An 11,315-nucleotide genomic window follows, 5' to 3' on the forward strand; every position below is an offset into this window, starting at 1 on the left:
GGTGTTGGATGATAGGTTGGACGCGATGATCTTGAAGGTCTCTTCCAACCTGGTCTATTCTATTCTATTCTATTCCATTCCATTCCATCCCATCCCATCCCATCCCATCCCATCCCATCCCATTCTATTCTATTCTATTCTATTCTATTCTATTCTATTCTATTCTATTCTATTCTATTCTATTCTATTCTATTCTATTCTATTCTATTCTATTCTATTCTATTCTGTTCTATCCCAGGCACCTCAGGCCTGCACTTTTTCATCTCCCCATGTGAAAGTTACTCAGCTTGGTGCCATCAGAATCCATGTTTCTTACTTCCCATGAGAGAAAACACTCAGTTTTCCAAAAGGGAAGGAAACACAGAGCTGTGACACCTAACTTCAGTCAGTTACATCCATCATCAGTTTTGGATCTGCACCAGATCCTTGGGGAAAAAAATGGGAAAAAAAAGCAGCAAAACACGAGCTTTGAGCAAAGTATTACATTGTAAAATCTACAGGGAGATGTTTGCTCTAAAATAGCCAGCTCAGAAAAGGACATTCAGGACAATCAATGTGCCAGAGAAGCTGCTTGAATCAGTCTGATCCAAAGATAAAGTAGGTTTAAATGTTTCACTGGCAAAGGGGGAAAGTTCGGTTTCTGTTTGGGACCTAAATTATCAGCCAGTGGCCTGCTTGGGTTTCCCTTGCTACAGACTCATCACTGAAGCAGACAGGGAAGGGAAGGGAAGGGAAGGGGAAGGGAAGGGAAGGGAAGGGAAGGGAAGGGAAGGGAAGGGAAGGGAAGGGAAGGGAAGGGAAGGGAAGGGAAGGGAAGGGAAGGGAAGGGAAGGGAAGGGAAGGGAAGGGAAGGGAAGGGAAGGGAAGGGAAGGGAAGGGGAAGGGAAGGGGAGGGGAGGGAAGGGGAGGGGAGGGGAGGGGAGGGGAGGGGAGGGGAGGGGAGGGGAGGGGAGGGGAGGGGAGGGGAGGGGAGGGGAGGGGAGGGGAGGGGAGGGGAGGGGAGGGGAGGGGAGGGGAGGGGAGGGGAGGGGAGGGAGAGGAGAGGAGAGAGGAGGAGAGGAGAGGAGAGGAGAGGAGAGGAGAGGAGAGGAGAGGAGAGGAGAGGAGAGAGAGAGGAGAGGAGAGGAGGAGGAGAGGAGAGGAGAGGAGAGGAGAGGAGAGGAGAGGAGAGGAGAGGAGAGGAGAGGAGAGGAGAGGAGAGGAGAGGAGAGGAGAGGAGAGGAGAGGAGGAGAGGAGAGGAGAGGAGAGGAGAGGAGAGGAGAGGAGAGGAGAGGAGAGGAGAGGAGAGGAGAGGAGAGGAGGAGAGGAGAGGAGAGGAGAGGAGAGGAGAGGAGAGGAGAGGAGAGGAGAGGAGAGGAGAGGAGAGGAGAGGAGAGGAGAGGAGAGGAGAGGAGAGGAGAGGAGAGGAGAGGAGAGGAGAGGAGAGGGAGAGGAGAGGAGAGGAGAGGAGAGGAGAGGAGAGGAGAGGAGAGGAGAGGAGAGGAGAGGAGAGGAGAGGAGAGGAGAGGAGAGGAGAATTAACCAGGTTGGAAAAGGCCAACCTATCACCCAACACCATCTAATCAACTAAACCATGGCACCAAGTGCCTCATCCAGTCTCTTTTTAAACACCTCCAGTGATGGTGACTCCACCACCTCCCTGGGCAGCACATTCCAATGGCCAATCTCTCTTTCTGGGAAGAATTTCTTCCTAACATACAGCCTAAACCTTCCCTTGCACAGCTTGAGACTGTGTCCTCTTGTTCTAGTGCTGGCCACCTGGGAGAAGAGACCACCCCCCACCTGGCTACAACCTCCCTTCAGGTAGTTGTAAACACATCAGTCAGATGGTAACACATCAGCCAAGGGTGGAATTCCATGAGGCACATTCACTCTGTCTTCACCCTACAACTCTGACGGGAAACTCCTCTTTCTTCCCTCTGCACACCCAGCACTACTGCCTCAAACCACCTCCAGCAGCACAGCACCTTTGCTCCTGCAAGGAAACAACTAGGAGAATTCTGCAAACAATGAGATAGAAAAGCAGGGCAGCCTTTCCCCAGGCACCACATTCAGCTCCACAGGGATGTAGCATCAGACACTCATTTGCAAAGGAAAGGGCCATGGCAACTGCCGCCAGCATCAGTCTGAGGCTGGCCTGAAGGACCAGAGGCACTGCGCTCATCCCCGGTCCATCCCGAACCATTTGCTCCACTGGCCTGAAACAAATGCAGCTGCGAGGGAGAATTTACATGTGTGGCATCTCAGGTTCCAATTAGCTGAGGAAATGGGTCCTGGGAGATCAAATTAGGTTGTGGCAGCACGAAGGCAGTTCGTTTAGCATGCTCAGACAAGCAATTCTTTCCTTCCTTAAATACCACTCTCTCCATGTGCCAATGCCCCTCTGCACTGATCCACAGCACTACCTTGTAGTATCATTTGTGACAGTCCTGCAGAAGCTGTGCTGCAGGGACAATATTCTGCCTGTGCTCTGGCTAAGACAGCAGAACAAGCTGCAAGAACAGGTGCAAGAGGGCTGCTGGGAGCACACATGGGATTGCCACAGCAGGCCATGGCTTTGCATGCTTTACACACAAAGAGAGATTGGCCATTGGGATGTGCTGCCCAGGGAGGGGGTGGAGTCACCATCCCTGGAGGTGTTTAGGAAGAGACTGGGTGAGGCACTTGGTGCCATGGTTTAGTTGATCAGATGGTGCTGGGTGATAGGTTGGACTTGATGATCTTGGAGGTCTTTTCCAACCTGGTTAATTCTATTCTATTCTACTCTACTCTATTCTATTTTACTCTATTCTATTCTATAGTCTATTCTACCCTCTTCTATTCTTATCCTATTCTATCCTCTTCTATTCTAATCCTATTCTATCCTATCCTATCCTATCCTATCCTATCCTATCCTATCCTATCCTATCCTATCCTATCCTATCCATCAAAAGCCATTTAAATATGATCCTGAAACTTGACCCAGGTGGCCTTCCTTGAGCAGAGGGTCAGACCTTCCAGAGAAGGGCAGCAAGGCTTGTGAAAGGCCCAGAGCTGGTTGCCTGGGAGAAGAGACCAACCCCCACCTGGCTACAACCTCCCTTCAGGTAGTTGTAGACAGCAACAAGGTCTCCCCTGAGCCTCCTCTTCTCCAGGCTAAGCAACCCCAGCTCCCTCAGCCTCTCCTCACAGGGCTTGTGCCTTTCACTAGTCTTGATCTTCTCCAGAGCCCCCTGTGTCAGTTGCCCTGGGCAGAAGACATGTGCTCTTACATGGAGAGGAGGCATCTTCACAGGCATGATGTCCAGTGAGGCTTGTGGTTGCATTTTGGTGATTTAAACCAGAGCCTATTTGCAGGAGTGAAATGGAACTCTCCTATGACCTGGGGGTACTGGTTGCTGGTAGGCTGAACATGAGCCTGAGGTGTGCCCAGGTGGCCAGGAGGGCCAATGGCATCCTGGCCTGCATCAAGAACAGTGTGGCCAGCAGGAGCATGGAGGTCATTGTGCCCCTGTACACTGCACTGGTTAGGCCACACCTTGAGTCCTGTGTCCAGTTCCGGGCCCCTCAGTTTAGGAAGGAGGTTGACTTGCTGGAGCGTGTCCAGAGAAGGGCAGCAAAATTGGTGAGGGGCTTGGAGCACAGCCCAGTGAGGAGAGGCTGAGGGAGCTGGGGTTGCTTAGCCTGGAGAAGAGGAGGCTCAGGGGAGACCTTATTGCTGTCTACAACTACCTGAAGGGAGGTTGTAGACAGGCAGAGGTTGGTCTCTTCTCCCAGGCAGCCAGTACCAGAACAAGAGGACACAGTCTCAGGCTGCACCAGGGGAGGTTCAGGCTGGAGGTCAGGAGGAAGGAAGCTTTACACAGAGAAAGTGATTGCCCATTGGAATGGGCTGGCTGGGGAGGTGGTGGAGTCACCATCACTGGAGGTGTTCAGGAGGAGACTGGATGGGGTGCTTGGTGCCATGGGTTAGTTGTTTAGGTGATGTTGGGTGATAGGTTGGACTTGATGATCTTGAAGGTCTCTTCCAACCTGGTCTGGTCTGGTCTATTCTATTCTATTCTTGAAGGGAATCAGTGCTAAGAATTAAAATCCTTGTCTTTTGACTTCTTGTGGCCCACTCACCAGAACCAGTGTGGAAATGCTAGTCACACAGCATGACAACGTTCAGCTCACTGTTTCCAAGTCTGCTCTGGTCATTTTATCCAGAGGTTTATTCTAATAATCCTACACAGGGTTCAGGTTTCTATTAGGGAAAACATAAATTAACCCAACTTGCAGACAGCACTCAGGCAGCCTCCTGAAGTTACTGTGTCACAGAACTCAGCACTGGGGAGGCCACACCTCGAGTATGGTGTCCAGTTTGGGGCACCGCAACACAAGAGAGACGTCAAGGTGCCAGAGTGAGTGCAGAGGGCAACAAAGCTGCTGATGGGTGTGGAGAATTAAACTTCACAAAGAGCAACTGAAAGGTGGTTGTAGCTGGGAGGGGGGTGGTCTCTTCTCCCAGGCAACCAGCACCAGAACAAGGGCACACAGTCTCAAGCTGTGCCAGGGGAGGTTTAGACTCGAGGTGAGGAGAAGTTCTTCACCGAGCGAGTCATTCATCATTGGAATGGGTTGCCCAGGGAGGTGGTGGAGTCACCATCTCTGGAGGTGTTCAAGAGGGGATTGGATGTGGCACTTGGTGCCATGGTCTAGCCATGAGGTCTGTGTTGATAGGTTGGACTTGATGATCCTCGAGGTCTCTTCCAACCTTAGTTATACTGTGATACTGTGAGCTGGGGCTGTTTAGTTTGAAAAAGGAGACCTCATCACTCTCCAGAACTACCTGAAAGGACATCACAGCAACATTGGTGCCGGCCTCTTCTCACAGGTAGTTAACAATAGAACAAGAGGCAATGGCCTCAAACTGCAACAGGCTCACAGGGGATAGCAGGAGTGTTTTTTTCACAGGAAGTAGTCAGACATTGGTACAGGCTGCCCAGGGAGGTGGTTTAGTCACCATCCCTGGATTTGTTTAAAGGTCATTTAGATGTGGAGCTTGGGGATATGGTTTAGTAGTGAGCTTTGCAGAGTAGGGTCAATGGTCGGACTTGATGATCCCAGAAGTCTTTTCCCACCTGAGCAATTCTGTGAACTTGCCTATTATTTGAGCAGGGCAAACAACACAGTCAAGGTGACAACAGGAAGAAATACCTAGTAGGCAAGCAGTGGTTCTTTGGGAACTACTTTGGATTTGTGTAACATTTTAGCCATAAGCCTGTGCTGCCCTAAGAGCAGCAACTCCCACAAGATAAAAGGAGCCTCTGCGTGTAGCTCAAAGGAGCACAACGGTCGAATTCAGGACACTCTGTATCTACCTGCAAGGTCATTGTTGGCAGATGCAAGATCACCAGCAAACAGTTAAGATTTACTCTTATGAAGGAGAAAGGTCAGCAGACAATAGGTCTTATTTTATTTATCTCTCATGAGCAGCACTGCAATTCCAGGAGCTTAAAATACGCTGAATGGTCGCACGTAAGTACCTTCCTCGATACGCTTCTTTCGGCGGTCCTGTGGAAGAGAGCAAACATTCAGCATTAGCCTATTACAGGAGAATCAAAGAAGCAATAAGGTTGGAAGAGACTTCAAAGATCATCAAGTCCAACCTGTCACCCAACACCTCAGGACTAACTAAACCATGGCAACAAGTGCCACATCCAATCCCCTCTTGAACACCTCCAGGGATGGTGACTCCACCACCTCCCTGGGCAGCACATTCCAATGGCTAACAACTCTCTCTGTGAAGAACTTTCTCCTCACATCCAGCCTAAACTTGCCCTGGTGCAGCTTGAGACTGTGTCCTCTTGTTCTGGTGCTGGTAGCTTCTAGAGAAGGACTGGGATGAGGGAAAACCAGTCTAGCCTCTGGAAAAGAGGAGGCTCAGGGGTGACCTCATTGCTGTCTACAACTACCTGAAGGGAGGCTGTAGCCAGGAAGGGGTTGGTCTCTTCTCCCAGGCAACCAGCACCAGAACAAGAGGACACAGTCTCAAGCTGCACCAGGGGAGGTTTAGGCTCGAGGTGAGGAGAAAGTTCTTCACTGAGAGAGTTGTTAGCCATTGGAATGTACTGCCCAGGGAGGTGGTGGAGTCGCCATCCCTGGAGGTGTTCAAGAGGGGATTGGATGTGGCACTTGGTGCCATGGTCTAGTCATGAGGCCTGTGGTGACAGGTTGGACTTGATGATCTTTGAGGTCTCTTCCAACCTTGGTGATACTGTGAGACTGTGATATATAGTCCTCAGCATGGACCACAGGAAGGCAGCACCACGTAAGGGATTGGAGGTGGCACTTGAAGCCATGGATTAGCAGTCATGAGGTCTTGGGTGACCAGTTGGACTTGATAACCTTTGAGGTCTTTTCCAACCTCATTGATTCTATCATTAGAGTCTTCCCCAATCTATATGACACTGTAAGCTCAAGCTCTGCTAACAGCTGTTGTAGTTTAGAAAGTAAAAAAGAGCAAGCTGTTGTCTTTTCCATAGCTTCACCTACCAGCTACAGCAGACATGCTGAGCTTGACCTCTCTGCACGTTTAGCTGCTCTCTCAGGCCAGCAGAGACCAACTCCTGTGATGTATTTTTCACCAAACTAGATGCACCAGTTAAGTTATACATTCAGCTCCTGCCTCCTGGCTCCAGTTGAATAATCCATTTCAAAGATTTAATTATGGAGAAACAGCCTAACAACTTCCCTACATCTGCCTGTATTCACTGCCAGAACATTTGTGTCTCATTCTGCAGCCATGTACCTTTCTGACAGGTATTGTTGCAGTACACAGCTGCTGCAGATGCTGACCAGATTCCTTCTGCTGGATAAAACCAGAGGACTAGCTAAAGATTCAGCAATTTATCTTCTGCTTTCCCAGACATACAACAAATATTCATAGTATCATAGTATCAGTCAGGGTTGGAAGGGACCACAAGGATCATCTAGTTCCAACCCCCCTGCCATGGGCAGGGACACCCCACACTAGATCAGCCTGGCCACAGCCTCAGCCAGCCTGGGCTTAAACACCTCCAGGGATGGGGCCTCAACCACCTCCCTGGACAACCCATTCCAGGGCTTCACCACTCTCATGGGGAAGAACTTCCTCCTCACAACCAGCCTGAATCTCCCCACCTCCAGCTTCATTCCATTCCCCCTAGTCCTATCACTACCTGAAATACTGAGCAGTCCCTCCCCAGCTTTCTTGTAGCCCCCTTCAGATACTGGAAGGCCACAGTTAGGTCACCTGGGAGCCTTCTCTTCTCCAGACTGAACAGCCCCAACTCTTTCAGTCTTCCTCACAGAAAAGAGTGTAACAGTTATTGTGCTTTATACACCACCAGAAAACAATGAAACATCAGGAAACATCAGTAAAAGAACTGCAATAAAGGAAAACAAATTGTCCTGGAGACTACATTCAAGGCTTCAGTTTAAATATTCCCAGGCAATTGCATCTGGACTTCACTCACAGAGTTTTATTTCCAGGCACTCACATGCTAAGCCACACTTGGTGGCTAAGCTCAAGTGTGTCTTTAATCACAAAAACAAAACCTGCATGCCAAGACACTGCAGAGATGCTGAAGTCTCTAAAACTTACATCAACAAGTTTGACATTTCCTAAACCCTCCCTTTTCATTTCATCCTAGCAAACAACACTCCCTATTAATTTTGTCTTTGCCCTTCTTGGTTTAGGGCTTAATCCATTTGGGGCAAAAGAGGAAACAAAAATGTTTAACAAGAGCTGCAGATTCACTAGCAAAAAACTGCCCCTGCCTGCCAGTCACCCAGCATTTTGTTGTATATGTAGTTAGATATTTTTCAGAAGAGTCTGTCATTGCCCAAATTCTGATGCCCATATTTCAGGTGTGGATAGGATAGGATAGGATAGGATAGGATAGGGTAGAGTAGAGTAGAGTAGAGTAGAATAGAATAGAATAGAATAGAGTAGCATAGAATAGAATAGAGTAGGGTAGGACAGAGTAGGGTAGGACAGAGTAGGGTAGGACAGAGTAGGATGGAATGGGATGGAATGGAATGGAATGGAAAAGACCTTTGGGATCATCAAGTCCAACCTATCACCCAACACCATCTAATCAACTAAACCATAGCACCAAGTGCCTCATGCAGTCTCTTCCTAAACACCTCCAGGGATGGTGACTCCACCACCTCCTTCTGTTCACCTTCTGTGAACACAGAAGCAACATAAACTTTCCAAGATCTGAAACCTCCAGCTGAGAGCTTTATTATAGCAGAATATTCTGACTGGGGAAACTGTGACTGGCCATACTCTTGGGTGCAACACAGTACTCTTAGCACACAGGGACTCTGCAACCAGTTAGGAGGCTCTGAGACAGCAGGCTCTGTATCAGCCTTTCTTCTCTTATGGCTTTAATGGTATTAGAATAGAATAGAATTAACCAGGTTGGAAAAGACCTTCGAGATCATCAAGTCCAACCTATCACCCAACACCATCTCATCAACTAAACCATGGCACCAAGCACCCCATCCAGTCTCCTCCTGAACACCTCCAGTGATGATGACTCCACCACCTCCCTGAGCAGCACATTCCAATGGCCAATCTCTCTTTCTGGGAAGAACTTTCTCCTCACCTCCAGCCTAAACCTCCCCTGGTGCAGTTTGAGACTGTGTCCTCTTGTTCTGGTGCTGGCTGCCTGGGGGAAGAGACCACCCCCCACCTGGCTACAACCTCCCTTCAGGTAGTTGTAGACAGCAATGAGGTCTCCCCTGAGCCTCCTCCTCTCCAGGCTGAGCAACCCCAGCTCCCTCAGCCTCTCCAGGTGCCAGAAGATCACACAAGATAGCTCTCCGGGCAGAACTACCTTTTACAGCGGGTGTTCACCGACGTTCAGTGCTGTCAGCTAACTTACCCTATCGATTTTGAAGGCAGCAATCCAGAAAATGAGAGGGCCTAAAGCATAAACAGCTCCCAGGAAGGACGTCTTGGCTGTCGGGCGGAACGTAGGGTAGACGTTGTGCGTCCTTGCATAGCTCCAGCGCATCAAGGCAGGATCTTCCTGGTTTGGAAACAAAAACCAAGACGGTGAAGCCCCAGGGGTCCTACAGGGGCCCCGCATCTGGGCGCAGGCCGGCCTGCCACGGAGACGCGGCCCACAGAGTCCCCGGCGGCGGCGGCGGCGAAGGGCATCAAGGTCAGGCGGAGCGCAGCGCCCTGCCCGCACGAACCCAGCGCCGAGCCCCGCGCGGGGGCACCGAGCACGAGCCACAACCCCCCCGCCGCGTGCGCACGCCCCCCCCGCCCGCGCCCCCTCCCCACTCACGATGACGGCCGGCGGCTTGGGGTTGTTGAGCTGCAGCTGGTACTGCCGCTTGAGGCGGGCGCGAATAGCCAAGCGCTCGGCCTCGGCGCGGCGCTTCTCCGGCGACGCGTCGTAGGTCTCGGGGTCGAGCTCGGCCGGCAGCGAGACGAAGCGGTTGGGCCGGTACGCCTGGGCGGCGGTGGGAGGCGGCCCCGCCGCCATCTTGCTAGCCCCCTGTCACCGCGCGCGCCGCCCGCCCCACGCGCAACGGCGGGAGGCGGTGCCAGCCTCGCGATGCCGCCGCGCCCCCTGTCGGCCCGCGAGGGCGACAGCAGAGCCCGCGGCGGCAGCAGCGCTCTCAGGGGTGGTGGTGGGTCGGGAGCGCAGGGCGGTGTTACGCTTTGCAGAGGGGAGGTCAAGGCAAGGTTCATCTAGGTCCAACCCCCCTGCCGTGAGCAGGGTCACTTTTTGTGGTCCCTTCCAACCCTGACTGATACCATGATACTATGATACTTTCTACTAGATCAGGTTGCCCAGAGCCACATCTAGCCTGGCCTTAAAAGCCTCCAGGGCTAGGGTGTCTACCTCCTCCCTGGGCTACCCGTGCCAGTGTCTCACCACCCTCATGGGGAACAACTTCATCATGTCTAATCTAAACCTACCCTCCTCTAACTTGGGCCCATTCCCCCTAGCCCTATCACTACCTGACACCCTAAAATGCCCTTCATCAGCTTTCCTGTAGGTCCCTTCAGACACTGGAAGGCCACAACAAGGTCACCTCAGAGCCTTCTCCCCTCCAGACTGAGCAGCCCCAGCTCTCTCAGTCTGTCTCCCGAGCAGAGCAGCTCCAGCCCTCTGCTCACCCTCGTGGCCCTTCTCTGGACCCCTTCCAGCATGTCCATCTATTTCTTGCAACAGGGTTTCCAGTACTGGACACAATACTGCAGGTGGAGTCTCACTCCGAGTGTAGAGGGAGAGAATCACTTCTCTCAACCTGCTGGCAACACTTCCCTTGGTGCAGCCCAGGAGACAGTTGGCTTTCTGGGTGACAGAGCACCGGAGCAGGCTGCCCAGAGAGGTTGTGGAGTCTCCTTCTCTGGAGACTCAAAACCCACCTGGACACATCCCTGTGCAACCTGCTCTAGGTGAACCTGCTTTAGCAAGAGGGCTGGACTAGGTAATCTCCAGAGGCCCCTTCTGAATCCTTCCATTCTGTGAAAGGACCTTCAGGGAAGGCAGAGCTGAGGTGTCAGGAGTGTGTAATGCCCCGGTAATCCATGAGGAATTAGTTCGGGACCTGCTGAGCCACTTGGACACTCACAAGTCCATGGGACAGGATGGGATCCATCCTAGGGTGCTGAGAGAGCTGGCAGATGAGCTGCCAAGCCGCTCTCCATCATTTTCCTCCAGTCCTGGCTCACAGGTGAGGTCCCAGGTGACTGGAAGCTGGCCAACGTGGTCCCCATCCATAAGAAATGTCGGATGGAGGAACCTGGAAACTCCAGGCCAGTCAGCCTGACCTCAGTGCCAGGGAAAGTGATGGAGCAGATTATCCTGGTGGCAATAACTGCACCTGAAGGATGGCCAAGGGCTCAGGTCCAGCCAGCATGGATTTAGGAAGGGCAGATCCTGCCTCTCCAACCTGATCTCCTTCTATGATCAGGTGACAGCCTGGTGGATGTGGGGCAGGCCTGTGGATGTGGTCTGCCTGGACCTCAGCAAGGCCTTTGACACCATCCCCCACAGCAAACTGCTGGCTAAGCTGTCAGCCCGTGGCTTGGACCACTACACTCTGTGCTGGGTTAGGAACTGGCTGGAGGGCCAGGCCCAGAGAGTGGTGGTGAATGGTGCCACAGCCAGCTGGCAGCCAGTCACCAGTGGTGTCCCCCAGGGATCAGTGCTGGGCCCTGTCCTCTTCAACATCTTCATTGATGATCTGGATGAGGGGCAGAAGTTTGCAGATGACACCAAGTTCAGGGCAGATGTTGGTCAGTTAGAGGGTGGAAAGGCTCTGCAGAGGGACCTCG

At 51.9% G+C, this 11,315-nt stretch overlaps 1 protein-coding gene across 1 annotated transcript; it reads right to left on the reverse strand.

Annotated features, from left to right (window-relative positions):
- Positions 1 to 5,415: 5,415 nt before the first annotated feature.
- Positions 5,416 to 9,558, reverse strand: NDUFB4 (NADH:ubiquinone oxidoreductase subunit B4). The gene is made up of 3 exons (XM_068165959.1): positions 9,310 to 9,558; positions 8,899 to 9,045; positions 5,416 to 5,536 (listed from the first exon to the last, which is right to left on the reverse strand). The coding sequence occupies exons 1-3, from the start codon at positions 9,508 to 9,510 to the stop codon at positions 5,477 to 5,479; spliced, it is 408 nt and encodes a 135-aa protein (XP_068022060.1). The 5' UTR covers positions 9,511 to 9,558; the 3' UTR covers positions 5,416 to 5,476.
- Between the last annotated feature and the right edge of the window lie 1,757 nt (positions 9,559 to 11,315).

The sequence above is a fragment of the Melanerpes formicivorus genome, unplaced genomic scaffold (assembly GCF_026170545.1).
Source record: "Melanerpes formicivorus ecotype bairdi unplaced genomic scaffold, bMelFor1.0.p_v2 SCAF_95, whole genome shotgun sequence".
Lineage (NCBI taxonomy): Eukaryota > Metazoa > Chordata > Aves > Piciformes > Picidae > Melanerpes > Melanerpes formicivorus.

Bases quoted from the DNA above. Each gene is read 5' to 3' on its own strand.
- NDUFB4 (XM_068165959.1), bottom strand. From the start codon at position 9,510: ATGGCGGCGGGGCCGCCTCCCACCGCCGCCCAGGCGTACCGGCCCAAC. The intron at 9,046-9,309 runs GTGAGTGGGGAG...TTTCCAAACCAG, and splicing joins CCAAGCCGCCGGCCGTCATC to GAAGATCCTGCCTTGATGCG. The intron at 5,537-8,898 runs GTAAGTTAGCTG...TCTCTTCCACAG, and splicing joins CTGCCTTCAAAATCGATAGG to GACCGCCGAAAGAAGCGTAT.